Source organism: Ovis canadensis, chromosome 24 (assembly GCF_042477335.2).
Source record: "Ovis canadensis isolate MfBH-ARS-UI-01 breed Bighorn chromosome 24, ARS-UI_OviCan_v2, whole genome shotgun sequence".
NCBI lineage: Eukaryota > Metazoa > Chordata > Mammalia > Artiodactyla > Bovidae > Ovis > Ovis canadensis.
This window is the reverse complement of record NC_091268.1, coordinates 49,478,766-49,493,834: the sequence shown is the minus strand read 5'-3', so window position 1 is coordinate 49,493,834 and position 15,069 is coordinate 49,478,766. Positions and strand designations below refer to the sequence as shown.

At 57.4% G+C, this 15,069-nt stretch overlaps 1 protein-coding gene across 1 annotated transcript in view; it reads right to left on the bottom strand.

Annotated features, from left to right (window-relative positions):
- Positions 1 to 15,069, bottom strand: part of SRRM3 (serine/arginine repetitive matrix 3) — a 31,254-nt gene that overhangs the window by 6,259 nt on the left and 9,926 nt on the right. The window contains exons 3-10 of the mRNA XM_069569823.1: positions 13,145 to 13,273; positions 12,943 to 13,023; positions 12,507 to 12,536; positions 11,974 to 12,036; positions 11,835 to 11,870; positions 9,752 to 9,802; positions 9,086 to 9,190; positions 8,343 to 8,520 (exon numbers count right to left, since the gene is read on the bottom strand). Of these exons, the coding sequence (XP_069425924.1) occupies positions 8,343 to 8,520; positions 9,086 to 9,190; positions 9,752 to 9,802; positions 11,835 to 11,870; positions 11,974 to 12,036; positions 12,507 to 12,536; positions 12,943 to 13,023; positions 13,145 to 13,273 (673 nt within the window). The remainder of the gene's footprint in view (positions 1 to 8,342; positions 8,521 to 9,085; positions 9,191 to 9,751; positions 9,803 to 11,834; positions 11,871 to 11,973; positions 12,037 to 12,506; positions 12,537 to 12,942; positions 13,024 to 13,144; positions 13,274 to 15,069) is intronic.

The following is a 15,069-nucleotide window of genomic DNA, read 5'->3' as shown; positions in this document are numbered from 1 at the left end:
GGAAGTGCAGGATCTTAACTACTTAACCAGGGAAGTCCCCTATAACCTCAGTTTTTATCACAGCACTTGGCATCTAATAGGGCCTCAATACGAGTTACTGAGGAAGGAAGTCAGGCCCTTACATGGGCCAGGGCCCAATCAGGGAGTCCTGGGAAAGGGGCAGGCTCTGGGCCAAGCTCCTTTGGCAGCCTCTTTGGAAGAAAAAGCAAAACCAGCTGCCACGTCTCAGGGCACCTTGCTGCCAGGGACCGGAAGGAGTGTGGCTTCCTTGGTATGGTCCTGGATACTTCCGGATGGAGGCAGTGTCGGGGGTTGGGGGTGTCAAGACCTCTCTGTGCAAGCATGAACCCATCGACCAAGAAGTTAGCCCCACTTGGGGCAGGGTGTAGCTAGCTCGTGATTGGTGGGTGCAGCAGTCAGTGAACACCAGCCATAGTGGGGAAAGCAACTGTTCAAAGCCCAATGGGCCATGAAGCCCAGAGTCTCTGTTTAGAGCAGAGGCAGGCATAGGCAGGCAGAGTGGATATCACTGGGGACTGGGGTGCCCCTTGAGCACCCTGACCTTCCTGATCACCAGCTCACCTCTGCTGGGAGAGAGGGAGACTGGAGTGTTCGGCCATGGCCCCTCTGAAATGGCAGTCCGCTCTCAGTAGACATCACCAGGAGACCTTCGTCTCTTCTAACACAGACCCCCCTCCTCCCCAGCGCCCAAGCTCTCAGAACTAGGTTCTGTTATCCAGCATCCTTTTCCTTCCAGAGGAGGCAAATGAGAAAGACGTCTCCAGGATCCTAACCACTAAGGTCCAGGCCCCTGAACCAGACCCCAGCATGGATCTGGATGCCTTCCACTTAGCATGTCTTGAAGTCCAAGCTCTTCCCCACTTCCCTCTCACCTCCTTCAAGGCAAATGGCTGCCAGAGGCCAAGATGATACTAACTGGCAAGGTGAAACACCTTGGGATTAGCTCTGATTTGAGTTCGTTACAAAACCTTAAGGAAGTGATCAACTCTGAGAACCTCAGTTTCTCTGTTGGTATCACGGGGGATAAGTGGATCTTTGCTTGGTAGGCCTGTACAGGGGTTGAGAGGTTCTCTTCAGAGGTCGACTGACTCATGGTCCCTTTACAGATGAATAGGGTCTGAGCAGGGCAGGAAGGCCTGGGGCCCCATGAGGTATCACCCAAGTACCCAGATGGAAGAGGATATGAGGAAGGCTGTGACGGACAGGGTAGCAGATAGCACCTCCCTGGGGAGACTTCTAGAGCCTGTCTCACCCTGATCCACCCATGCCTCCAGAAGCCAGGGATAAAGAATCACCCTGATCCTGCCAGAGGGTAAGCCTCATCCCCAGTTGGGCTCTCATTCTTCCCAGGAGTCTAGGGACATCCAAGTCCAGACACCATGGAACTTCATAGCTGGACAGAACTGATGGCCAAGGACCTCCAAACATCTCCAGGAGCCTGCTCTTAGGGACTCTTGTCCCTTCTTGCCTCTTTCCCCTTCACTTTCTTTCCCACAGCATGGCTGCTGCTGTTGCTGCTGAGTCGCTTCAGTCGTGTCCAACTCTGTGCAGCCCACCAGACTCCGCCGTCCCTGGGATTCTTCAGGCAACAGCATGGCTAATTCCTATCAGTCCTCTACCCTAGCTCAAGGCCGCTCCCTCCAGGAAGCCTCTCTTGATCCTCACCCTGAGTTGGGTACTCTCCTCTATGATCCCACAGATCCTTGTTCCTTCCCTCGGTGTGGACTGAGCCAGGCTGTGCCAGGGCTGGGGGTACCATGACCAGCAGGAACTAGCTCCTTATCCATGGTTCATCTCTTCCCTTGCATCGTTCTGAGTGATCTTTGTCAGTCCTCCGGCCTGGCAGGTGGGGGCTGTGAACCCAGGTCTGCCTGCCTCTCCCTGGCATGGATACCCAGATCGGGCCTGGCATGGAGGAGGATCAGCAGGTGCTGGCCTAATGTGTGCATGCAGGAATGAAGGACCTCACCTGCCTCTGAGCCTTGCTCTCAGGAGCCTCTCTGCTCCTTGGTACCACTTGCTACTTGCCATCTTTTGCTTATTATGCAAGACATTTTTGTGGGGGAAAGACAAGAATAGTAAGGGAGAGGGCGCTCACCTGATTCTGGTATCCTTTAGGGCAAGAACAAGTGAGCATCTGAAACCATTACCCCCTCTAACTCAGCATCTGAAAATCCCATTTCAGGAGCTCTGGTCACATTGGACACTCCTCGAAGGTGAGGCCTCCACTCTCCCATGAGGGTGGGACAGAGTCTCCTCCAGCGGAACAACAGTGCTTTCTCCCTCCCCGAGCAGTTTCCTTCTCTGCCCTCCAGCACCACCCAGGAATGAGGGCGACCTCCCCAGGACCTACTTTTGGGCCAAACATGGGGGTGGGAAGGAGAGGATGAATAGGCAGCCTTTCTCTTGTCAAAAGCTCAGGATGGAGCCCTGCTGAGGCCTCCCAAGGGCTGTGATATCAAACTTCTGCAGCAGCTCCCAGGTGGGAGAGGAAACAGTGTCAAGGGCAGGTATGGGGAGGGGAGGCCCCTGAGGACCAACTGCTGATGTGTATCCTCTGCGTGCCTGCATGTGCACTGAGCTGGGAGTCCCAGGTCCCCAGATCGAGGCCTAGTTCTGCCTCAGCATCTCAGGGGGACCCTGGCCCTTGTTGACTGTCCCTTCTGGGTCATCTGCACTGGAGCACTGCATTTAGCTCAAATCTGAAAGAATGGAAGGACGCTGGGGGACTGAGGGAGCCCCGGTCTGGTTGGGTTATGGTCCAGGCAGTGGGCAGGTGAGCTGAGTGTCATCCTCTCCATCTCTCAGATTGCCCCACAGAGACTTAGCCAAGCAGCCATCTTATTGTGTACTTCCGGCACCTGTTCCTGGCCAGCTGGCATTACCCCTGAAGTTCAACTACCATTTAACACCTGAAAGATACAGCAGGGAGGCAGTTCAGCCCTGATGCCAGCTACCACCCCAGAGTCTGTGGCTCCCTGCTAAAGCTCCACCTGCCGCCAGGGCAGGACCGAAGGGGCCCAGCAGGGCCTGGAGGGTGGGACAGAGCTGTTTCCTTAGGACTGACCTCAGCTGGAACTTCTTCCAGGATCTGGAGGCCAACAGGCCCAGCACAGACCCCCTCCAACATTGCTTATTGCCCAGGGTGGCTCCGGGGATGGGCAGGGGTGAAGGGTCAGGGGCTTAACAGCTACTCCAGAAAACAGAAATCAAGTTGGCTCGATCGCAGCATACAATTCAGGAAGGGAACACAAACTCAGAATGCTAAACGACACAGAAATGCATTTGGACAAAAAAATGAGAAAGAGAGAGGGCCATAAGGGAGGGGCTGGGGGCGGGATGGAGAAGAAGGGGAAGGTGGGAAAGGAGGGTAGAATGAACCAGAAAAGCTGTGGGGGGGGGGCGGGGGTGAAAAGTCAAGAAAACTAAACGACAAACCAGGAAACACAGCTTTGCAGCTCATTTGGAGAAAATGCAAGTTACAAATGAGTAGTCACTAAAAGAAAGAAAGAAAATGGGAGGGGAGAAAAACCAACCAGAGCGAGATCGAGAGATTGAGAGAGAAAGAAAACCACATTCAAACCAAGCAGAGTGGCGGGGCTTATCTGGAGATGGGAGCGGCGCACAGCGGAGCCAGAATACCTACCTTCTCAGTGGTCAGGGACGGGAATGCAATAATAAAAGAGAAAAGAAGGTCTCCGCACTGGGAATGCAGAATCCGGGAAGACAGAGACGCTAAGCTGTGCTCCCCCTCTGAATCGCACGGGGCAGCCTTGCGGCTTTCGGCTTTTGGTCTAGTCCCAGGGATGGGAGTGAGATCCTGCCCAGCCATTTCTGTTTGCTTTTTTTTTTAAACCCACACACTCCAAGAGTCAACCTTTCCTTAACTCTTTAAACAACAGAAAACCTCCAGAGGGCATGCAGGAAGCAGCTGATGGGAACAGAACCACTGCACGGTGAAGGAAGGGCTGGCAGCGTATGGGGAGGGAGGCCCAAGTCAGGGGCGAGAGGTGGTGAGGAAGAGACAGAGAGACACACATAGAGACAGACAGACCAAGAGACACAGAGAAACAAGGGCAGAAGGAAACACAGACAGAGGGGGGAAGACAGAGGGGAAGGTGGACCCACACAGAAGAGAAAAGCTGTTTAAACAAGGCCAATCAGAGTGGACTGATGGGGTGAAAGGGATCATGCATTTAAAAGGGAAGGCAACCACAGACTCAATTTGGAGGACTGGCTCAGCCTCAACTCCCCTTTACCCCTGGCTTCAGTATCATTTTTGCTGGCCCTGGTGGCTCAGACAGTAAAGTGTCTGTCTACAATGCAGGAGACCTGGGTTCAATCCCTGGGTCAGGAAGATCTGCTGGAGAAGGAAATGGCAATCCACTCCAGTACTATTGCCTGGAAAATCCCATGGACAGAGGAGCCTGGTGGGCTACAGTCCCTGGGGTCGCAAAGAGTCGGACACGACTGAGCGACTGCACTTTCACTTTCAGTATCATTTTACCAAAATTCATCCCTTCTGTCTTCTGGTTTCATCCTGGAAGAAATGCCAGGATGTCCCTTCCTATCCTGACTGCCCCCCTACAGCTATGATCACTGCTCTTTCCTGGGGGGGGGTTGGGTAGGGTGGGACGGGGAGGCTGAGATGAGGCAGGTTGGGAGATCCACGGGCACCTTTTCTTGGAGTCACTCTAGGCCACCCATTGGATGATGAGACTTGAGCCTGAGGCAGAGGCCAGAGAGAGCCCGGGGGCCTTGCTCCCCAAGTCCTCTGCCATCCTCACCAAACAGCAAGGCTTCCCTCAACACTTTCGACACTAGGGGCAGGTGCAGCTGAGGCAGGGGACCCTGCTGCCTAAGGCTGCAAAGCCTGCAGCCTGTGTGTTGGGGAGGGCAGAGCTAGCAGGTATGTTCTTGGGGGTGGAGAGAGGCAGGTGAGATGGGATGGAAGGACTTGTCCCGTGAGGTCATCTTCCTCGTCTGTCCCACATAGCTTGCTTTGAGTCACTCCCTTCCCTTTCTGTGCCTGTTTATTTCCCCACATGTATGGGAACTGTGGGGGTGCGGGGCTCTGTGGGTCTCTGAGGCAGCAATCATGTAGGACTGGGCTGTGTAACGTTGGGCCCCCCATAGCCTGCTTTTGGTGCAGGCAGGCTCCCGTGCTGGGGAGCTGAGAGAGCTGGAAGCTGGCCTTGACACCTGTTGGGATCCCCAGGGAGGGAAGCAGGAGCTGAGACACCCAGCAGCCACCTCCCACATCCTCCTCCCCTTGCTCAGGGCTCCTTGAAGTGGGTTTTCTATTGACAACCCTCCCACATCTTGGCTGTGCCTGGGAATCTTGAGGTTAGAAGGCTGCAGTCTCCTTTTGGATCAACCTCTAAAAAGCGGTGTGACCTTGAGCTGGTCACTTGACCTCTCTGAGTCGCAGGGAACAATAAACCCTCTGGGGCTCAGCTCTGCCCTGGAATGGGACAACTAACAGATGTGTCAGGAGCTAGCACTCAGTCCAACCCAGGATGGACTTTTTCATTTGCCTGAGAGTATCTGGCTTTGCAACCCTCACCTGAATTAAATTCTATCGTGCGTCTTCAGCTCCCTGCTCCAGGGCCTCCTAAGGATCTGAGACCTGGAAGGAATGGAACTGAGAAAGTTCAGGGCTCTGGGAAGCAATGGATGATGACCTCTTGCCTTCCCTGTGTTTCTCAGCTTCTCACCAAGGTTCCTTATAGACTGAGACATGGACACACCATCTTTTGTTAATTTAAAAGCTGAAGCAGTTCCAGCTTATGCCCTGAGGTAGAGGGGAGGGCTAGTTGGTGCCCAAGGTTTGGCAGGAGCTGTTGGTACTGGAGTCTTTTTTTTTTTTTTTTTAGGAGTTATCTTCCCTTTTAAATCCTGATTACAAAGGAAAAAAATATAGATATGTATATGACTAATGTTCACTTGAGATTCAAAAACCATCTCTGCATTAGAAGGAGCAATCCCCACAGTAACACACACAAAAGCAAAAGTCTAGAACAACATAGAAGATAGAGGAAAAAAACCCCGAGAGATGCTTTGCATTTCTGTACGTTACAAAATGAAAAAAAAGAAAGGAAATACGAATAAAAACAAAATAACAGGAAAAATTACATAAACTTCCCCACCCTCTCCCCTTGCCAGCTAAACAAGAAATGGAATCACAGTATTACCACGTTTCAAATGGGAGGCTAAAAAAAAACAAACAAAAACATAGACGGGGTTAAAAAACGGTGAGCTTTTTCTTTTCCCATTTGTTTCTCTCTCTTTCCTTTTTTTTTAAAGGTAGCATCCAAGAATATCAGCCCACCCTCGGGTACTTTTTCCCAAAGACATTTTTGGTTACTGGCCAAAGTCTGTGACCCCAGAGCCCACCTCACCTCCCTGGAATGAGAACTCATGTCATTTCACTCCTCCGAAAGGATGTGCAGGCAAGAGGGGATGAGGTTCGGGTGAGAGGCCTAGGATGTTCCGAAGTCCCAGACCTCCTAGGATGCAAGGGGTAGAGCGGATCTGGGGGGCATGCTTGGCGGGAAGAGTAACAAAGTGTTGTCTTCTAGAAAACTCCCAGGGCAGTGCCAACTTCCATGTTTGTTAGGGAGACAGGACTGGGGTGCTGCAGAGGCTTCCTCCCCACCGGAAGCTAGGCAGCCTTCCCTGATTGCCCTCTCCTGGGGTTTTACTTAATTGGCCATTATGTCTGCACAGGCCCTGGGCCCTTGCTGGCTGTTGTTTGGGCCTCCAGGGTGGGGGAGGCAGAAGGCCCTGATGGAGAGAACCTGCATTTCTGCGCTTGTCAGAAGATAGGAAGTTTCCTGGAGAAGGTGTCTGGGCCGCTGTGCTAATCCAGCTCTGTGCCCATGGGGTTGGGGATGGGGACGCTCTATGGGGTTTGCCCAAGTTGGACATCTCCTCTGCGGCCTGTGGCACCAGTCCCTGTCCTGGCCGCCCTCAGCTACCTCTGTGAGCCCTCTCCCCCAACCAAGACAGACCCAGGGACACAGGAGTGATCCTCTCCATGTGGCCCAATGAGGCCCTTTGGAGCCCAGGAGCCTGGCACCCTGTCCAGGGGGGACGGTTTCAAGACAGGGGATGTCCTTAAATAAAAATGATCCTGAGACTCAGAGCCTTTTGTCAGCTGCCTTGGCTTTCCTCGCGGAGGCCATAGGAGTAAGGGTGTTTGAGAAAAGAAAAGGGGTGAAAGGAAACAGCCAAAAATCAAAATGAAACTGACCAACACGTACATGTTTGCTGCTGAGACCTGAGGTCTGGGGAGGGACAGCCCCCACCGCCACTGAGGCTCCTAGGGGTAGCCTGCAGGTCTGGGGGGGGGGACCTGCTGGCCTACCCACCCCAAGTCCCCTGTGCCCATCCAGTGCCCCTGCCGGCACTGCAGTCCCCTTCTCCCTGTGGGGGGCTCCACCCTGGACTCTAAGATGGACAGACAAAAGGGGATGTGGGCCTCTGGGGGAACCTGGGAGAGCCTCCCACCCTGGCCCAGCCCATCCACCCAGCAAAGGCTTCTTCATCAGTCACCACACAGCCCCATGGGTCTCCCGGAGTCTGTGCACCTACTAGAAGTTGGGTGGGGACAGCACCTCTGAGGGAGACGTGTGTGTGGGGAGGTGCCTTAGGAAGGATGGGCCGAGGGAAGTGAAGCTGCAGGTTTGAGACCCTTGTCTAAGCAATGCCCTCGAAAGGACAAGTTTTCCCTGGAGCAGGGACTGCAGAAATGCAAGGGGACAGACGGGGGAGGGATCTGAGAGAGGCAGAGGGGCTGTGAGGGGGCTGAGGAAGGAAGGGCTCTCCAGAGGGGGAAAGGACTCGGTGGGGAGAGGGAGGCTCGGGGCGCCAGTGACGCCCCGAGGTCGGGGGGTGGGGTGTGAGGGGGCGGTCCTGACTCTTGAACCTTGTATCCCAACTGCGACTCCTACCACAGCCCATGCCCCCTCCTACCCCCCCATACGCCTGCGGGAAGCGGGGCCGAAGGCCTGGGTTCCTTTTCAGCTCTTTACCCAACTGGCTGATGCCCCAGTGGTCAACCTGCTCTGGCCTTCAGTGTGCCAAGGTCAGGGGTGCAGACCTCCCTCACCCTGACACTAAGGCCAACTGGGCGAAACCACCCGGCCTTCCTGGCCGCTCTGGTGCGGGCAGGGCCCCAGGGAGGGGGGAGCGGCCGGCCCCCTCGCACTCACTGGCCCCTACCCCGCGGCGACCCGGTGCGACCCCGCTCCGCCCCCGACCCCGCTCGGCGCAGCCCGCGAGGCGCGCGAACCCTCCGCAAAGCCAAGCGTACGTACATCGAGAGGGCTCTGCGCCGAGCCCGGGCGGCCCCCGTGCGCTCCGCTCCGCTGCCTGCTGCCGCCGTTCTGCTGGGGCGACCCCCATCCGCTGCCGCCGGATGGGGACGGCGACCGGCTCCCGCTGGACCGCTGGCTACCCGTCTTCCGCCCGTCGTCTCGGTGTTTGGGGCTTAGCCTGCATCGGGGGAGCCAGCGTCGGACTCCCGGTCTGCAAGCTCCCGACCCTCCCTCCTTCCTCCCGCACTCCCTCCCCTGCCCCCTCCCTTCGCCAGGAAACCCTTCCGGGGAGAGAGCAAGTTCCGAGCCCTCACATTGCCTTGGTCCCCAATCACAGTCGGGGGCGCCTTTGGGCAAGGGCAGTACCACGGTCCCATGTGGCGCTGGGACCCGCCCGCCGAAGCTGCAGATGTAAAAGGTGCGGGTTCGATCCGTGGGTGGGGAAGATCCCCTGGAGGAGGCCATGGCAACCCACTCCAGTCTCCTTGCCTGGAGAATCCCATGGACAGAAAAGCCTGGCAGGGCTATAGCGAAGCTATAGTCTATGGGGTCACAAAAAGTTGAACACGACGGAAGCGACCTAGCATATGCCCAGCACAGCTGTCCTAGTAAATTTACCCACTGATGCTGTTCCTGTCTGTTCACCAGTGCCACTAACCAGCCTTGGGGACTGCAGGCACCCTCCCTCCAGCAGAAAGGGAGCTCAGCCACCCCTTAGACCCCCCTGGTCGCCTGGCACCTACCTGCTGGGTGATCTGGAATTACTGTAATGGGAGGACAGGGAGGGGCTGTGGGAGCTGCCGCTGCTGTGACGATGGGACCTGCGGCCTGGGGACTCTGCGTGCGGCCTGGGAGAGAAATCGGCTGCCCTCATGGTCTGCCCCATCTCCCTGGGGGATCCCTGTGAAGGCCTGATGGAAGCCTCTGCTTCCATCCCTGACCCCCCTCATGTAGTTTACCCCTGCCCCCATAGCCCATGGGGGCCACCCCATACTCTCCCCTCCCATAACCTGCACCCCAAAACCTCCCTCTCCTCCTGTGGCCCCCATACCTCCCCCCACATAGTCTCCTACAAAAATAACACAAGCTGTGCCCATCCTGGGTACAGAGCTAGTCCATGTGGGTCATTTGTCAGTATTAGGAAAAAGGCGTCCTTCTCTCTAGGCAATCCCAGCCTCCCAGGATCTCATTCGGCCCTCAGCTGGTGTTCTTATGACTGCGATGGGGGCAGGGGTGGGGGGCACTCTCCGCTTCCTCTCTGGGTCTGAATTTTTCCATCTGGGCAGCAGGGACAAAAATGAGCTATCTTCAAGGGCCTGATTCTGTGATTCCAGAAGGCCAGGGCTTTTTTTTGAGGAGGATGGGGGAGGGGCGGGCTGAGGGTCTGGAGAATGGGAGAGGGTACTCACCTTTTCCTCTCTTTGTTCTTTTCTTTTCGTTTGCTCTTGGGGCTTCGAGATCTACAGAAAGCAGAGACTACCGTGACAGCACAGCCTGAGCCGGAGCTGGCTCGGGGAGGGCGGGGCCTGGGAGCCCTGCAGCTGGGCTGTATCCTGAGGTGTGCTCCTCTCTTGGGCTGGTGTGGACCCGCCCACCCCACCCCACTGCTTTGGTCCCTGTTACTCTGCAGGCCTTCTTCCCTCCTTCTCCTGTAAGCCCTGGCCTGGATCACCTTGTATCTGGGTCCCACTTCTGTTCCCCCCAGGAGTGCCACAGGAGATGTGACCCCGGCCCCAGAAGGAGGGGTGACCTGCCCTTTCCTTCTGGCATTGGTCTGGGGAGAGGCCCCTCTGATGAGTCGCCACGGTGAGGGTGGCCCCTCCAGACCTCATCTGTGACCCCGGGGCCCCAGGTTCCCTCGGACAGGTCTCTCTAGGGCAGAGTCCAGGCCTCCTGCCCCTCTGTCTTACGTGGTCCAGGCCTGGTGCCTAGGAAAGAAATGCTTTCCCCTGGGTTTGATGATCTTCCTGCTCTGGGATTACTCTTCTGGATCCTCTCCCATCTCATCCTGCTCTCTGGGGTGAGCCCCTCAGCCCAGCTCCTCCTGCCTTTGACCGAGATGGACCAAGAAGCTTCCGCTCAGGCTTCTAAGGTCTCACCCCTGTGGGTCTCTCAGCCCCATTCTCCTTGATGTCGCCAGACTCCTGCTCAATCCCTCTAGCCCTGAACACATGCCTCCTTCTGACCAGAAACAAGGTGATGCTAAGAAATGCCAGAATGTGTTTCACCTGAGAGCAGAGTGGGTCGGGGGCAGGCCCAGGATTCCAGAGGTTTGGGTTCTAGAACCCAAGCTTCCTGCTTTGGGCGGGGAGCCGGTCTGGCCTCAGATCATCTCTAGGTCCTTCCCAGGACTGACGGGAATGGGACAGAGGATCTATGCAAGCTGATGCTGACCACTGAGGGGCAGGAGGGGCCCCCATGGGCCCAGAAGGACTAGAGGAGGGCGGCAGGGGAGGAGGGAGATGGGAAACTGGGGGACTGGGAGAGCCAGGATTAGGTGCTGTTGTTTAGTCGCTCAGTCATGTCCCACTGCTTTCTGATCCCATGGACTATAGCCCCCCAGCTTCTTTGTCCATGGAATGTTCTGGGCAAGAAGACTTGGAGTGGATTGCTATTTCCCTCTCCAGGGGATCTTCCCAACCCAGGGATCGAATCCACATCTCTGCATCTCCTGCAATGCAGGCAGATTCTTTTACCTCTGAGCCACCGGGGAAGCTCTGGGAGTAAGGTGTGGCCATGGGCAGATAGATGCTCACTGCCGGAAAGGAAACTGAGAACTCTGCCCCTCCTCAGGGGAGCTGCGGGTGGTGGGTCTGGCTCCAGTTCCAACAGTGGGGATGTGACTGCCCCACAGCCTCCTGCCCTCCGCGCTGAGTTTTATTCCACTTTCCACATGCCTGCCTCTACTTGGGTTCTGGCCTTACACCTCCTTCTCTGCAATCCGTCCTGAAAAAGTCACTGTCCTGCTGTCGTGCTCAGAGTCCCTTGCTGGCTCCCAGCCCCACAGAGTGGAGGTTTCACAGTCTGGCAATTAGGCCTGTTGGCGGCTGGCACCAGCCCCCCAGAAACTTCACATGCAGGCACAGCCCGCTTGCCCTGTCTCCTACTTACTGAGCCTTTCTACTTCAGGGAGATCCTTCTGCCTGCAGGCCCTTTCTCTGCGAATTTGGGGTCCTGATGTTTCTGCCTTCCTGACTGGCACCTCCACAGATATATCCTGTGGACACTGGACCAGTATACTGTGTTGTTTGGACATTCTTGGGGCTCCCAAGGCAAGGCTGACTCATGGGGCAAATGAGAGTTGCAATGGCCTTCCTCCTCCCCAACCCTCCAACGCTCTGTCTGGCTCTGGGGAGGAGTCCCTGGTGTGGGAAGATGGAGTGGACAGGACCCTGGCAACCCTCCTCGCATCGTGGCTTCCTCAGGCCCTGCAGGGGGGCCACTGGCCTCTGTCCATGTCCTCCTGCCCCGCCTCCACGGGGCGCCACTCACCTGTGCCGCCTCTTCCTCCGGGACCCAGATTCAGACCTGTAGGGCCACAGAAGGGTTCTCTTAAGCCCACACACAGCCTTGGTCATGGAGGGGGGCAGTCCCACGGAAGTAAGTGGAGGCCCCCGGGGACAGAGGGTACCTGTCTCGGCGGTGTTTCTTCACACTCTTCTTCTTCTTGCGAAGGGGTGAGGAGCTCCCACAGCTGCGGACATAATGACGGGGGTCGGGGGTGGGGGCTGTCTAGTGAACTGGGGCCCTGGGATGGGTGGGGGTGGCATGGTGGTGGAAATGGCTGGGGAAGCCCGGGTGCCTGGGGCCTTGAAGTTGAAAAGGGGATTCCAGGGCTTCAAGCCAACAGCCATCCTACAGCGAATCAAGGCCCTGAGGGTCCACTAGGTCCCTGAGAGAAGTTGATGGAGCTGCCTGTGTTGTCCCCTCGTCACCTTTCCAGCCCCCTGGGCACTGTGAGCCAGGACTGTTTCAAACCCAAAGGTTAGAGGCTCCAGTGATGGGATTTCCGGCCTCTGCGGAGAAGTGCTGGAACGTTGGCTGGTGCCCAGGCCCTGAGGTGCAGGCCTCCAGCCTCTGGGGAATGGCCTGGGACCCTCTCCCACCCAAAGACACCCTCTCCTGGCCCAGCCCATCCCTCCCTGCCCCACCCTCATCACTGACCTGCACTCAGAGTCTAGTCTCCTCTTTTTGCTGAGGGCGGGGCAGAAAGAGGGGGAGACAGACAATTGGATGGGATTAGTGTGGGCTCCAGACATTTGCCAGGGCCTCACTTAGGACAGGGGAGAAGGCGCGTGTAGAGATGGGGAGCCATAGGTGACCCCAGCCGGGGGTGTGCTGGGAGGGTGCTGGGGACCAAGAGCAGGTGCTCCGAGGTGTGAGGCTGGGTCGTGGGCCTGAGCAATTCGGGGGTGGCTGGACATTGGGGTGGGGTGGGGAGGGGGAACTCAGTGGGGGAAAGGGCCTGGTGAAGGGAGGGGGCTCAGTGAGGGGCAGGGCCCACAGTGCTGGGTGTCAGAGCTCTGCCCGCCCAGGGATGGGCACCTGGGGGCCCCACTGCGCCCCTCCCACCGCCTCCAGCCCGGGGGGCGGCTCTCACCGGCTTCTCCGGTGGCCGCCTTTCTTTTTCTTCTTCTTCTTGGGAGGGGGCGACGCGGAACTGCTGGACCAGTGCTTGGTCCTGGGTGAGAAGGGGGACAGGGTGGGGCAGGGCGGGGGGGAGGGGAGTGGTGAGGGCAGAGGTGACGGGGGAGGGGCGGCCCCCATCCCACCCCCCATTCGCCGCCGCGGTGGGCGCTGACCTGTCCCCCCGGTGCCCGCGGTAGCAGGAGGCCGGGCAGTCGCAGTCCACCGGGCCGTCGTCCTCGTCGAAGGGCGCGTACTCCAGGCCCAGCTCGGTGCCCTCGATCAGCCGCGGGGTCTCCGCCACGCTGCCGGCGACAGGGACGCTCAGCACCTGCCGCCCGGCCGCCGCGCCTTCCCGCTGACCCGGGCAGCGAGGTGGGGATGGCCCCGACCCCTCGAAGGTCATCGGGGGTGGGGAGGGGATCTGGGGAACCACACCGGGAGCCTCCCTCACAGGGCGCCAGCCTCAGCGATGCTCTATTTTGTCCCCATCCTCAACCAACCAACCGTGCCCTATTTTGCAAAAGAGAAAGAAGAGCACCGAGCCCTCCCCCCTCGCTTAGCCCCCCCTTCTAGGTTCTCACCCTCTGGGCGCCCCCTCCTCCTCAGTGAGGCCCCTCCCCTCGCTGAGGCCCCTCCCGACAAGGATTCTTTGTCCCTCAGTCCCCTTCATTGAGCCCCCCTGCACCCTTAACCCCAGAGGCCTCGTCCCGAGCCCCTTTCCCCTCCGCAGTCCCCCTTTTCCGCCACCGAGCCGCTCTCTCTCTGAGGCCCTTCCCCCCTCGCGTCTCTGATGTCTGTCCTTCCTTAATCCCGCAGACCCTTCGCCCCCTCCCCGCCTCCCCCCAGCCGGGTCCTCCCTCCAGCCCCGCTGCCTCTCTGAAATATTCATAGCCTCTCCTCCTTCTCTCGGCAGCCTCCGGAGGCCTGGTGGCTCTTCTCCCGCTGCTGGGCTGTCATCAATCACTGCCCAGTGGCAGCGGGCGCCGGCCTCGGCACCCTGCCCGCCTCCGGGGCTCCCCATCCATCTTGCCGCGCTCTCCCCTTCACTCCGCAGGGACCGCAGCATCTGGTCCCCGCTCCCGGGCTCAGGAGCCCCCAGCCATCTTCTGCCACCGATGGCTGTTCCCGGAGGGCACTTGGAGGAGCGGGTGCTTTGTCCTTAAAGGCTGCTGGGCTTAAGGCAAGGGTGGGAGCTTTGAAGCTGCACATGTGCCCTAATTATGCGCTGTCCCTGAGTCGCTGTGTGACCCAGTGCCTGTCACTCTTGCTCCCTCTCTGAGCCTCTTTCTTCAACAGGGGCATCCTAATTACCTTATAGGATGGTTATGACAATTCTCTGAAGTCCCGATGTGCGCACATTTGCTTTTTTACTGGACACGCCCAGAAACAGACCCTCCAAAGGCCCAGGTCCAGGGTAATGGCCCCTCATCTTCCATTTTTCATTCCTGCGCCGGCTCAGACAGTGCCCCTCCCAGATGGAGGCTCAGCCCTGGTTTTGCCAGGCTCATCCTTTTCCTGCCCAGAGTGAGGGAGGCCAGGGCTGGGATGGCAGAGCATTAAAGATGTGACATGAGCTTTGGATTCACACAGACAGGTCTGAATCCAGGCATGGCCGCGATCACTGAGCCTCTGGGTCCTTATCTATACAATGGGGTAAAGAATAGCCCAGCTTTGAGGAGAGGATTAAGTAGGAGTTTGGCTATGAAGCTCCTGACAGGAGGCCTGGCCTGCGACTGTGGTCTTCCGCATGGTCACCATTGCTAGACAGAGGAACCTCAGTCAGACACACACACCAACACCTCCTCTTCCAGGGAGAAAAGTGGTTTTGACACATGAAAGAGACTGGGCAAGATCACAGCTACAGGTGAGATTTTCAGGCACAAACTCCAGCAGAGCACCCACTTAGCAGTTCTTTGAAGACTGATTTTTGTATTTAAAAAAAAGAAAGAAAGAAGAATGTAACCCAAATTGGACAAGGTTCGATAGCCTTGAGGCCTGTGTCAAGAATGTCATTTGCTGGACTTCCCTGGTGGTTCAGTCTCCCTGCTCCCACTGCAGGGGGCACAGGTTTGATCCCTGGTCAGGGAACCAAGATCCC